At 39.6% G+C, this 13,727-nt stretch overlaps 1 protein-coding gene across 13 annotated transcripts in view; it reads right to left on the minus strand.

Annotated features, from left to right (window-relative positions):
* The window catches only part of MYO3B (myosin IIIB), a 489,550-nt gene that overhangs the window by 372,979 nt on the left and 102,844 nt on the right, over positions 1-13,727 (minus strand). For 12 of the 13 annotated variants that reach the window (XM_047872791.1, XM_047872792.1, XM_047872794.1 and 9 more), the window contains 3 exons: positions 12,173-12,277; positions 11,829-11,928; positions 8,744-8,820 (listed from right to left, as the gene is read on the minus strand). The exons of the other annotated variant lie outside the window; for it this stretch is intronic. In XM_047872791.1, the coding sequence (XP_047728747.1) occupies positions 8,744-8,820; positions 11,829-11,928; positions 12,173-12,277 (282 nt within the window). The remainder of the gene's footprint in view (positions 1-8,743; positions 8,821-11,828; positions 11,929-12,172; positions 12,278-13,727) is intronic. 13 annotated transcript variants of the gene reach the window in all.

Consider the following 13,727-nt stretch of genomic DNA (forward strand, 5'->3'; position numbering starts at 1 on the left):
GATCAAGTTTAGGGAGGAGTGGTGTTCAGGCAGTATGTGCCATCATTTTTTAAAGCACTTAACATGCCAGGAACTGCACAAAACATGTTCAGTACATCATTTAATTTTGTCCTTTGAAACTGTTTTCTTTTCCCTTTCTCATTTTACCTTTTTTAACTTCCCATCTTACTAATCATAAATAGTAACTTGCTGGAGGTAAGTAGGTATCTATCATTTGCTCCCAGGTCTATGTGACTCCAAAATTTGTGCTCTTAACTTTTTTACCCAAACTGAAGCCATATTAAAATAACGGAACCACAGTTTTTTAAAATGAGTGGCAGACATAAACCTAAAATCCAAATATCCTAAATTCTGTTCTGAAGAACTTTGTCATTTTTTTCCCCAGATCCTTCCCTAGGGCATTAAGCATACTGGCTTCTAGTGTCATGTTGAAATATTACATTTTTCTCAACATATTAGAAAGCATAATTCTTATATAAATAATTTAAAATTGAAAAGATTTATATCTTATCTGGTATGCTGGTGGTCACAATTAAACAGTTTGCTCTAGTATAGTGGTTAAGAGGAAGAATTCTGAAGCTAAATAGCTGGGTTCAGGTCCTGGTGGCATCACATAATACCCTGCTCAAGAACAAGAACAGTACTTTCTGTAACTCATTTACTTCATCTAAAACATTGCATGGTAATAGCACGTACTTTATGGAGTTGTGAGGATTATAAATGAACTAATTCATATAAAGCACTTAGTAACAAAAGATATCTACACTCTTATGTTTATTGCAGCATTATTTACAACAGCCAAGATATGAAACAACCCAAAAGTCTATCTATAGATGAATGGATAAAGAAGATGTGGTATTTACAGACAACGGAGTATTACAAGGCAATAAAAAAGAATGAGCTCTTGCCATTTGTGACAACACGAACGGACCCAGAGGGTATTATGCTAAATGAAATAAGTCAGACAAATAAAGACAAATACCATATGATTTCACTTACAGGTGGAATCTAAAATACAAAAGAACAAGGGCGCCTGGGTGGCTCAGTTGGTTTAGCACAGCACAGAGACTGCTTGGGATTCTCTCCCTCCCTCTCTCTGCCCTTCACCTATTCTGTCTCAAAATAAATAAACTTAAAAAAAAAATACAAAAGAACAAAGCATACACAAAGCCATAAATACAAACAACAAACTGGTGGTTGCCAGAGAGGAGAGGGATAGGGCAATGAGCAAAATGGGTGAAGGGGAATGGGAGGTACAGGTTCCAGCTATAGAATGAATAAGTCATTGGAATGAAAGGTATAGCATAGAGAATACAGTCAATGGTATTTTAATAGCATTGTATGGTGACAGATGGTAGCATAGTGACTGTGGTCAGCATAGCATAAGATATAGAGTTGTTGAATCACTATATTGTACTCCTAAAATTAACATAACATTGTGTGTCAACTATATGTCAATAAAAAAATAAATAAATAATTTCCTTACAAAAATAAAAAATAATGCACTTAGTACCTGGTGACTAGTAAGCACTCAATAAATGCTAACACTTATCTGGGGACCAAACCCATTAGCTAGAGCTTAGGGAACAAAAAAATGATAATAACAACAATAATAACATTTTAGTTCTATAGTGTTTTATGGCTTTCTGAGCCCTTCGACACAAAATATCTCATTTGTCATCTCTCGTCTTGGCATGCCAAAGGAAACAGCATTATCGTATCATTTAGCTAGGAAAGGCATAATTAATGAAGGCAAGAGTGGTTGCAAAAAGCCTGTGATATTTCTGCATTGGTGTAAGCTTGTTGTTATGGCAACCGTCCCCTGCCAACGACCCTTTTCCAAGCAGAGAAAAAGACCCAGTTTTGGAGCCGTCACAGCACATCTGTTTCTCTGCTCAGCTGATTAGCTCTTGTTTGCAACAATGAGCAGATGGAAGTAAAAACAAAAAAAACAAAAAAAAAATTTTTTTTCTAAAAAAGAAGCAAACGTTTACTTTATCCACAAGTCTGCTTTCTGATACAGAAACAGACCTTTAGCGGTTTTAGTAAGATGCCAAGTAAACTGAATCCTTAATATATGGGTTGCTTCTCTCACTGGTAGGACTACGAAGTGTAGTCAACTACAAATCACAGGTGATAGGTCCTTCACATAAGTCTTTTAAAATGATGTGTCTCACACTCCAGTTTCAGAGTATTCTTCCGCTATATCTCTGCAGGTCTTTGTTGTTTGAGCTGTCTCAGCACACATTTTCCACACTGAACACTCTGTGTGAATACATTAAAGTGAAAGAGTACAAGCCTGGTGGGCTAGGAAACCTGAATTCTAGAACCAAGACTGAACTATCTGAACTATCACAGAGAATAGCCTCTCCCTGCCTTAGTTTCCTCATCTGTCAAATGGGACTTGCATGCCCATGCTCTCGGAAAAGCCAAACCATTCCTCTACTTACGAGGTATGTGAATTTGGGCCTGACACCTCCTATACACTTCTTTGAGCCTCACTTTCCTCAGTGGTAAAATGGAGAAAATAATGTCTAATATAGAATCAAATAAAATAATGTGTTAAATATCCCTATCCTAGTTCCTGATACATTGATGGGTCCTCAGCAAGTGAAAGTTTCCTTCCCACCATACGCATGTTTAGCAGGTACAATATTCAAACTGTCTGACATTCAGCTGGAGTTCTTCCTTGAGGTCCCCTGCTTGCCAGACATTACCTGCAGGTGTTAGACCATTAGGAGATCTGGGCTCCCAGGGAAAGAGACAGGCACCTCTGGTGGCCAAGGAGCACTCAAGGGGCCCTGGATGCCAACCACTTCCCATCCAGAATGGAAGTCTTTCAAAAATTTCCTAATCAGCACGGCCACACCTATGCATACCAGTTACTATAAGGCATAATTTTAACACAGTCCACAAATGTCCCCCATAAAAACAATAATGACAGCTTTGGTCCTTTTTGTTTAGTTTCAGTCATTTACAACATTCAGTTTAATTCTTTGCTATGTGTGATGGTGGGAAAGGAAGATGGAGGATCAGTTCCCCCAACTGCCCCCCTCCACCATCATCATAAATAAACATAAAGTAGGCTTGTGTCCCTTTTTGCTATAGCCCAGGATATTACCAGGCAAGTATATGATGCAAACACTAGCTGAGCAATACCAATCCTGACAATGGGCATGGGTTCCAGTTCAGTGAGTCAAACATACAGATAGATTCTGGTCACTGTTACTCACCTACCTACTCAGTGTCCCTGGGAACACAGCCTGGCAGAGGCTTGGATTCTTACATATAAAGGCAATATAATCATGCCTAACTGGCATCCTCACAGGTAGGTGTGAGCACTAAAAAAATATATTTGTAGGGGCACCTGGGTGGCCCAAGTCAGTTAGACGTCCGACTTCAGCTCTGGTCATGATCTCAAAGTTCACAAGTTCGAGCTGTGCGTCAGGCTCTGTGCTGACAGCTCAGAGCCTGGAGCCTGCTTCGAATTCTGTGTCTCCCTCTCTCTCTGCCCTCCCCCACTCACACTCTGTCTCTCTCTCTCTCAAAAATAAATAAACATTTAAAGAAATATATCTGTGAAAGTTGTATGCAAATGTGCAACACTATTATGCATATTATTCATTATAAGAAATTGGCTGACAGGAGACAGTAGAGGAGAAAAGAGACAATAAACATAGCTAATGGGAAGACTGCATTAAAAAAATATACATGTCTAAGATACAGGCTAAAGTAAGAGTCAGGGAGACCAGAGGCTCAACGTATACAGAGGGTTGAGGGAGGTCACCAGAGCCAAACATCTCAGAAGATAATAAAAAATTCTTGGCCAGAGATCAGGTAGGACAGAACAAAATTCTCAAGGTGTTAAGCCCCCTGTGGGAAGGCAATATGTTATGCTTAGTACATCCAGTAAGAACGATGTTTGCCTTAAACACCTGAGGCTGACAGAGAACAGTATGTATGTGTGTGCACACTCATGTGTGCATGTGTAGACAGTCAAAGCTGAACTCTCTAAGCTAATACCTGTAACATGCAAACCTGACTTGTAAGTTCCAAATGACTGACTGATTCCCCTGGAAACTTGAATTACTTACTACAAAGCAGGGGTGCTAAGTATTTGGAGGGCTGTTATGGGTTGAATTGTGTTTCCAAAAAAAACATTTTAAAGTGCTAACCCTCAGAACCTCAGAATGAAAACTTACTTGAAAATAGTTGCTACAGGTGTAATTAGTTAAGATGAGGTCATACTGGAGTAGGGTGAGCCCCTAATACAATATGACTGGCGACCTTATAAGAAGATGGCCACGTTAAGGCAGAGACAGACAAAGAGAGTGCCATGTGACTACAAAGGCAAATATTAGAGTTATGCAGCCACAGGCCAAAGAATACCAAAGATTGCCAGCAAACTGCTAGAAGCTAAGAAGAAGCCAGAAAGGATCTTGGAGGCTTCAGAGGGAGCACAGCCCTGCTGACACCCTGATTTTGGACTTCTAGCCTCCAGAACGAGGAGATAATAATTTTCTGTTGTTTTAAGCCAAGTCGGTACTACTTTGTTATGGCAGTCCTAGAAAACTAATATGGAGTGGACAGTCTTTGACTCCAGGACAGGAGAAGAACCCTCTTTAACTTCTTGGCTGACCACATGATCAGCCTCATGGAAGTAAAGGGGGGGGTGTCTATTTGTACCAAGAGTACTTCACTGGTGGCTACTGGAATGCTGGAGCTACTACTGCCCCTCAGATACTCACAGGCAATGTTGTCACGACTGCCCCCAAGACAGTCCCCAACAGTGAAGCCATGCAGCTTGCAGCAGTCACAGCCTGGATTTTGATGGCTTTACTGAGCTGCTGAACCAACACACTCTGCAACAACCTACCTCTTGCCTTCCCTGGGTCGTAGTGCGTTACCGAAATACTCAGTTTATAAAAAATTGTACTGATCTTGACTTTTATTGATTTATTTTTTTGATCTTGACTTTCAGATTAACCCTTTTACTATGCTAGGCAGTATTTCCCCAGGAGCATTGTTTCCAAGTACTATCACCCTAAGAGCACTCCCTAGAATTTTTCTTATTCTATATGGCTGAGTTGATACCGCTTTTACCCAGTATTTTTCAACTTTAGTAGTATCCAAATGAGACAGTGAGAGGAAATAAGTGGAGAGTGTTGACAATGTAAGAGTCAGTTCACACTACAACTTTGAGCTGTCCCAGTGAACTATGCGTTTGGACTGCTCATCAACATTTGGTTGTGGTATGGTCACATTCCATTAGCTACCTGGTTTGTAGTACAGCCTATTTGAATTAAATATTGAAGTTACTCAAGCTGGTGAAATAAAAATGGAAACAAAATTGGGAAAAGAATAATTCGGTTCCATTTCTCAGAATTAAACAGGATCAAGGATCTTTCAGCTGCATTTTCAAAATAAAAGCACTGGTCACCTGCAATGATTTCATTCCCCTGGTATTGCCATTGCATACATTGTTGCCATATTTAATCTAAACACCACTTATTCACACTAGAGAAGTAAATGTATATTAAGATCAATATGCTATGCAGGCCATCACTTGAAGACAATGTTCATTTCAACCACTACTGATTATACTTCCAAGGACTGCTCTTGACCCAAAGCCTTGCTCACCAGGGAGAGCACACGTTTGTGGAATTGAACTGACTAATGGAAGACTGTTCCTGTGGACATATTTAGGGAGAAATAGGAAGCAAAAAGAAGCCTTGTTGGAAAAAGTAATTCTCCATTTAGAAAAAAAAATGTGATAGGGGTTGCCTAGGTGGTTCGGTTACACCTCCGACTCTTGGTTTTGGCTCAGGTCATGATCTGACGATTTGTGAGTTTGAGCCCCATGTCACGTGAGACCAGGCTCCACATCACACTCCGCAATCACAGTACAGAGCCTGCTTAGGATTCTCTCTCTCCCTCTCTGTCTGCCCTTCTCTGCTCACTCTTTCTGTCAATCAAAATAAATAAATATACTTCTAAAAAAAAATAAGAAAATAAAAATGTGAGGATTGTGCAGGTTTGAGTCCCAAGAACTGCAGCCTAGAACTCAGAGCATCCTGAGAGAGCACACATCCTGAGAGAGTCTTTGAGGCATGTACGAGCAATTGGGCACTTGCTCCTGAAAGGCACTGTTGAGGTTTCCACACTACAATCTGCGTACTCCTCAACTTGACCACTATAGCAGGTAAGATGGGACACTGGCTTTTCCCTGCTGATAACACAACCAGCTCCAGACAATCTGGGCAACAGAAGCTCACCACAGACCACAAAACTGCCCCTTACAGAAACAGTCCACATATTTTATTCAACGTGGCTAAAACTGAGAAGCCACAAACACCTCATAAGAAACGTACGAAGCCAAAGGCAGGCTTCTCTTATTTACATTGTGTGATTCTAAGAACACCAGCTTGCTGTTAGAACAAGAACAACATCTTCTGTGTTATGCCACCCTAAATGTGAGTTGAGTGGCCTCAGTTATACTTTCCTTCAATAACAGATCAATCAAAATCTACAGAGAAATTTTTTAATACTAGCTGTAAAGCCTCCTCAAACCACTCTCCAATTTCATCTTCTCCTTTGGCTTTTTTTAAACCAATGGATTCATTCATCCAATAGAGGCTTATGAGCACCTACTCTGTATCAAGCACCATGCTGAGAGCTAGACATCCTAAGACCCTACCAACAATTACAATGGGATGATCATGGTATACTAATGGAGACTAAAAGGTTGCAGTGGAAACTTAGGGATAGGAGCCTCAGTGTCAGCCATGCATTAGGGAAGGTTTCTTAGGGGATAGAGATGCATTTGAGCTGAGACTTGAAGACTGAGAAGGAATGTTTCAGGGGTCTGAGGCCTACTCCAGAAGATATAGCAATGTGTGGAAGGGTCAAGATGGATTTGGGATGAACCTGTTCACTACTGTTAGGATGAACCTGTTCACTACAAGTAAATTGGGGAACAGTAACCTGAGATGAGACTGGACAGGTAGACAGGGGCTGGAATATGAAGGGCTTTGTTTACTATCCAAAGGAGTTTTGACTCTGTCCTGCAGTGTTACTCAAAGTAGGGTTCACAAGGTCCCTACAAAAATTCTTATGTTTTTGTTTCTGCTGCAATGATGACTTTATTAGTAATAAAATCAGAGAACAGTGATAAAAACATATTCCAAATATGGATGACCATTTGCCTCACAATTTCAGTGCCTGTATTTATATTTATTATTAAGTTGGCATAAGCCAAGAGACATGTACCAGTTAGAGACCAAAGGAGATGCTGTTTGAACAAAGATCACCCTAGCTGAAATAGAGTAAAGTGGTGGGTCACCACATGGTACAGTACTAAGTATGACAAAATAACTCAAAGTAATTTATACTGTCACACTCTGAAACATACTTACACTGCAAAGGACAACTGAGTTTCACAAAACAGTGTCATTTGTCTCATTAAATTAAAGGTACTTACTTGAATGATACTGGCTTTGTAGTTTTTTTATAACACATTTTTTTCCTTTTAGGTTCATAGCTCTATAAATATAAGCAATAAGGAGTTTATATCTAGTTTCATGTTTTTTAAATCCTACTTAAGAAACATTTAAGATTTAAGTAAACCCTGGAATCTGCAGGCGTTTTCTTTTTCTCTCAAATGAGCCTGTCCATTACCCAAGTATGAAAGAGAGGTCCATAGACAATGGCGAGCCACTGAAAAACTATGAGCATATTGATGTGAACTGATAACTGTGTTAGGAGACCTCCCGTACAGTCACACAGAGGAAAGACAGCCATGGGAACAGAATAGATAGAAAGACCTCTAATGAGATGACTGCCTGAGTCCTCTTATTAAAAGCACCCATTTGCTTAATCCCAGAGACCCGCTCAGGGCACAGGCCTTGGTATGGTGGAATTAAATGCTGACCTGGCAAGCAAAGCTGTATCAGTATTTCAGGGTATGCCTTATCTAGTTGGAAAATTCCCCAAACTTCTACATGCATCATCTCACAGAGGGTTCTGTGATGATGCCAGAACCAAATTAGGGTCAAATCCCAGGTTTTGCTAGAGAGCCAAAAAAGTACACAAGAGAAGTTGCTATGTACCTGGTAGCAAAAAACAACCAGGACTTCGTCTGTATATAGTGCTGTAATCCATTTGGAGCTGAAATCTTTCTCTTTATCAATAAGCCATGTGTCTGTGGGGCTGCATCTATCCAGGGAAGGCAACTTTTTCTAATTTACACAAAGGCTGGGTAAACTTGCCAAGCCATGACCCTTGGAAAGGGCTGCATCTTCTGGGGGGAATACCTTTTTCTAATTGCATGAAGGTACCCTATGGGTTAGCTGTGACTAAATCCTCCGTTTTTGAGATTATGTGTCATCATTATCACTGACCAAAGCAGAACTTACAGTTCTGAAAATTTTGTGAAGTATATGACATTCCCATAAAAAGGCACAGTATTGGGGCGCCTGGGTGGCTCAGTCGGTTGAGCGGCCGACTTCGGCTCAGGTCACGATCTCGCGGTCCGTGAGTTCGAGCCCCACGTCGGGCTCTGTGCTGACAGCTCAGAGCCTGGAGCCTGTTTCAGATTCTGTGTCTCCCTCTCTCTGACCCTCCCCCGTTCATGCTCTGTCTCTCTCTGTCTCAAAAATAAATAAACATTAAAAAAAAAAATTTTTTTTTAAAAAGGCACAGTATCAAGGTACTCAACAAACACAAATAAGTGCCTTCTGATTACCTCAGGGGCCATCCAGAACGGGGTGCCAACAGATGTGTTTCTCCGTAGACGTGTACTGGTGAGCTGAGCTGAGACACCTATAAGAAAAGGGTATCGTAATTCATCAGTGAGCAGAGGATGATGCTAGACCAGAGGTTGGCAAACTTTTTCCATCAACAGTCAGAGAGTCGATAGGTTTTGCGAGCCACATGGTCTCCATCAGAACTACTCAACCCTGCCCGTGGAGAGCAAAAAGCAGCCACAGACAACACAGAAACAAATAAGTACAGCTGTGTTGCCATAAAAATTTATTTATGGATGCATATAATTTTCACAAGTCATAAAATATTCTTTTCATTTTTTCCCCCAATCATTTAAAAATGTAGAAGTCATTCTTCTCTCACATGTCATACAACAGGAGGCAGATCAGATTCAGCTGAGACACCGTACTCTGCCAACCACTGTGTGGAAGCATTTACCACTTTACCCAAACCACTAGAATAGTTTGTTTTCCTAATGAATGTTCCTATCTATAGTGCTGCAAAATTGGAATCAAAAGAAAATATCAAGAACTAAACCCGAAATATCTTCCTATTATATTTCCAAAATATTCCAGGCGATTTCTTTCTTAAAGTGGTGCTTCTTTTTACAGAGGAAGAAAATTGGCATGTATTATCTATAATAGAGTATCAGTGTAGACATAAAAACTTTTTAGTCCCTTATCTTACCTAGAAGCCTGGAAACCTGGCAAGACAACCATGTCAAATGGAAAAAAAAGTTGACTAATAATATTATTATCTAGGACTCAGTGCTGAGGACCTGAATTTTAATGTAATTCCAATGTATTTTATCTATTTTAGTCTTCAGACAGCTCTCTTCTCTATACAAAAGGGAGTGAAGTAGAAGCACAGATGTGTTGGATTAGTAGTCAGAAGACTTGTCTTCCATCCCAATTATGCCTTTTCCAAATTGTATGACCTCAAACAGACTCCCTCACTCTGAGCCTCAATTTTCTTATCCTCAAACTGGAGATAATGATACCTGTCACACCTAATGCCAGGGTTCTTCTTCTTCTTCTTTTTTAAATAAATTTTTTAAAGTTTGTTTTTATTTGAGAGAAAGACAGAGAGCAAGCAGGGGAGGGAAAGAGACAAGGAGACAGAATCTCCGGCAGGCTCCACACTGCCAGTACTGAGCCCAATGTGGGGCTCAAACTCATGAATCGTGAGATCATGACCTGAGCTGAAGTCAAGAGTCAGACGCTTAACCAACTGAGTTACCGAGGCGCTCCCATAAGGGTTCTTCTTAAAGATCAAATACGAAAATAAATGTGAAATATTTTATAAATTGTACAGTATTTTACAAATATAAGGTATTCTTTTATACCAAGCAGAAATCTAATGTAGGGGTGCCTGGGTGGCTCAGTTAGTTAAGCATCCAACTCTTGGTTTCAGCTCAGGTCATGATCTCATGGTTCATGAGTTGAAGCCTGTCAGCATGGAGTCTGCTTGGGATTCTCTCTCTCTCCCTCTCTCTCTGCCCCTCTCTGACTCATGCTCTCTCTCTTTCTCTCTCAAAATAAATAAATAAGCTTAAAAAAATAAAAAATAAAAAAAATCTTTAATTAAAAAACAAAAGAAATCTAATGCAGCCCTTAACATAATGACAAACATTGTCATTAATGCTTGTTGGTGATGAGAACTTAAAAACCTGAATCAGGCACAGATTTGCCAAGGACCCATGCCTCGCTCTGGGTGGGTGGTTGTACTGGATGCTTGCATTCTCTTTATTAGAAATCAAAAGAGGACTCTCTAAACTCTATCGACCATGGATAATTTGTTATTTTGCCATGTTCTCTACTGTGATTTTGCTTAAAGAAAAAACTAAACTTTCCTGTTTTTAATTGCTAGAAATTCCTTTTCCAGCAACTGGAAGTTTAGGAACCTTCTATTGGCAAGATGGGAGACTCATTTCAAATCACAAAACTGGTAAGCAGATAAATCAGCATTAATCCCCATCCTCATCCTTCTAGGCTCTTTCCCTCACAATACATTCACTGCCCTTGGGATTATGTGTAAAATGCATCTCTGATGTTATCCATAGCACATTCATAAGGTTATACACCATTCCTTATTCAGAAAGAGGAGCATAAGACTTGAACAAAGTGCCCTTTTGCTGTTTTTCTTTGCTTGTTGTTCTTTTAGTAAATAGATCAATACACCTAAAGTAACTCCATTTATTTTTGAGAAATTTCTTCTGAGCTAATCATTCACATTTTAACACTGAATTCTTACTTAACAAAAATATAATGCATATTCAAAATAATCAATCTTTTCTCCTATTTTGTTGACTTTGATAAAGAACATTTTAAAAAGTGCTTCTGTAAATGTTTTCTCATTATTTGTAATAATCATACTGAAGTACTAACTGTTGTTGAACACATTTAGAAGATTAAACCATTCAATAAACTTAAAAAGGAAAACCAAATGGTTTGATGGTTTGTGACTATCAATACATGAGTGTTGCAAGGAGATATTTAATAGGTCTCTGGCTTTAGGTGATATTGCTCTGCATTTCCTCTCACATTTCCATTTCCTCTTAATGCTTCCAGTTCAACCAGCCTCACATGTAGCAGCAATAATCACAATTTAGAGGGATGTTAGCTCCCAGACCCAAAGGACTATTTTACCTTCTGCTCACTGGGAATAAGTGTGCCTGAGGCTAGAAAAAGTCATTTGAAAGACCAAACTGCTTTCTCTTTTCATATGCAAAAGAAGAAATGACGAAATGTAAATTATAGACAATCGCCCTGAGATGCAAAATTCTTCCCAGAAAACCAAAAAGTTTTTCTATCAAATTCTTCTTTTAAAACACTTTTATTTTCTATCTTTAATAAAACTGCTTTTAAAGCTGAAAATAGATTAACAAACAGCATCTCCTAGGGTGATCCATCTGGTAACCCCCCCACTCTCTAGTTTGTGTTTGACTGGAAAAGTCCCTCAGCCTGTGGGATAGCAGAGAGGCCCCAGTCTTCTGAGATTCCAATAAATTGTCGCCTTGGGCTAAACTGCACACATCAAGAAAATAAACGACAAGCAGTCATTACCAAAGTCAACGAGCTTAACTCCTCCTTCTGTTGTCAGAAGAATGTTATTCCCCTTGACGTCACGGTGGATGATTCGGTTATTGTGCAAATGCTGAAGGCCCTGCATGGCATCCCACCACGACCAAACAACAGGAAAGAGAAAGGGTAAATTTGAATGGTTATTTAAGCCAATTTTTACCCTACTATTAAAAATCCAATCAAAGTCCACATTTGGCTACACCTCCTTGCTGTTATGCACCTTGTATATTATAGGGCCATTTCCACTTGTTAATATGCAATGGTGATCCCGATAGATTACAAATTGCCCCCTCTGACGTCATCCCCAGCTTGATGGACATTCTTACCAAGAGGGCCCCATATAAGATGTATGAGATCATTGCTTCATCCAACTGCTGGCCGCACCTGAGTAGACCTTTGACAAGCTCGGTGACTGAGCCCCCATTACACAACTGCAAGAGGGAAGGCCGAGGAGAGAGAGACAGCAGAGCACATACAAAAGAAAAAGAAAAAGACGTTAAGAAGAAAAGCTCACTAATTATTGACCTGATGTAGTAAATTTACAGATCACAAAACTCCAGGTCAGAATAATTAAACTTCAGATTTAGATTATACAAAGTACATGTCTAAAAAGTTGATTGTCAAGTGAAATATAAAAGCACAAGTTACTTAGACATTTGAAAGAGAAGGCATATGAGTAATCATGGTGACTTATTGGATACTTTTAACTTTACATGGATATTGCCGATTTAAAAAAAAATAAAAATACATGCATTTTAAAGATAAGAAAAGACGGGAAGAGGTAAAGATGGTTGCTACTCCAAGCAAAGATGGTTCCTCCCCGTTGCTACTGGGAGGAAATAAATCTCAATTCAAACCTTCCTGTCTCCAGGGCTAGCACTGCAGGCATCAGAAGCCCAACCAAGCAGCTCTTTCCAGAGTTGCCATTGCATGTCAAATTTATGGAATGGAGTTGCCTCATATGTGCATTTAACCTTCTCGTATTCAACCCTGGGTGTTCAGCAACTTTATGCCTTTCTTTTTTTTTTCTGTAATTAAAAATACTGTAAAAGTAAATCTTGCATATTTGCTCTTTGTTATGTATTATATATTACTGAGATCTGAGAGCACATGAACCAGGCATACTATACTTTCATGGAAATGTAAGGGTTTTCAAGGATAATTTTTACTAACTGTAGAGGTCAATATGCAGGTTTGGGCTTGCTACATGCCGTCTTAAATCAAAGGTTCTTAATTGGTGTGAGCAGGACATGGAAATACCTTGAAATTGTAGGTATGCATGTTGTATATGCATCTTGCATTTTTTCTCTGAGAAAATTCAGAGCTTTCTTCAGATTCTCTCTTATAAAGGTTAAGACCCCACTTTAGACCTAAGTTTCCTCTGGGCACTTTGTCTAAGTTTTGGGAAAGGTTTAACTAGTGAACAGTGGGGGGGGGGGGGCGGGGGGGAAACAGGGGTCCCCTGGGTTGTGGCTGCTTGAGTCAAATGGCTTTTGGTAAACAAGGAAATATGAATGGGCACGGATTAGCACCTCTCCTAAAAGAAGACAACTCTTAATCTAACCAAAGATGTAAAAGATCTGTATGCTGAAAACTATAGAAAGCTTACAAAGGAAATTGAAGAAGATATAAAGAAATGGAAAAACATTCCGTGCTCATGCATTGGAAGAATAAATATTGTCAAAATGTCAATACTACCCAAAGCATCTACACATTCAATGCAATCCCAATCAAAATTGCACCAGCATTCTTCATGAAGCTAGAACAAGCAATCCTAAAATTCATATGGAACCACAAAAGGCCCTGAATAGCCGAAGACCAAAGCAGGAGGCATCACAATCCCAGACTTGAGCCTCTACTACAAAGCTGTCATCATCAAGA

The sequence above is a fragment of the Prionailurus viverrinus genome, chromosome C1 (assembly GCF_022837055.1).
Source record: "Prionailurus viverrinus isolate Anna chromosome C1, UM_Priviv_1.0, whole genome shotgun sequence".
In the NCBI taxonomy this organism is placed as follows: domain Eukaryota; kingdom Metazoa; phylum Chordata; class Mammalia; order Carnivora; family Felidae; genus Prionailurus; species Prionailurus viverrinus.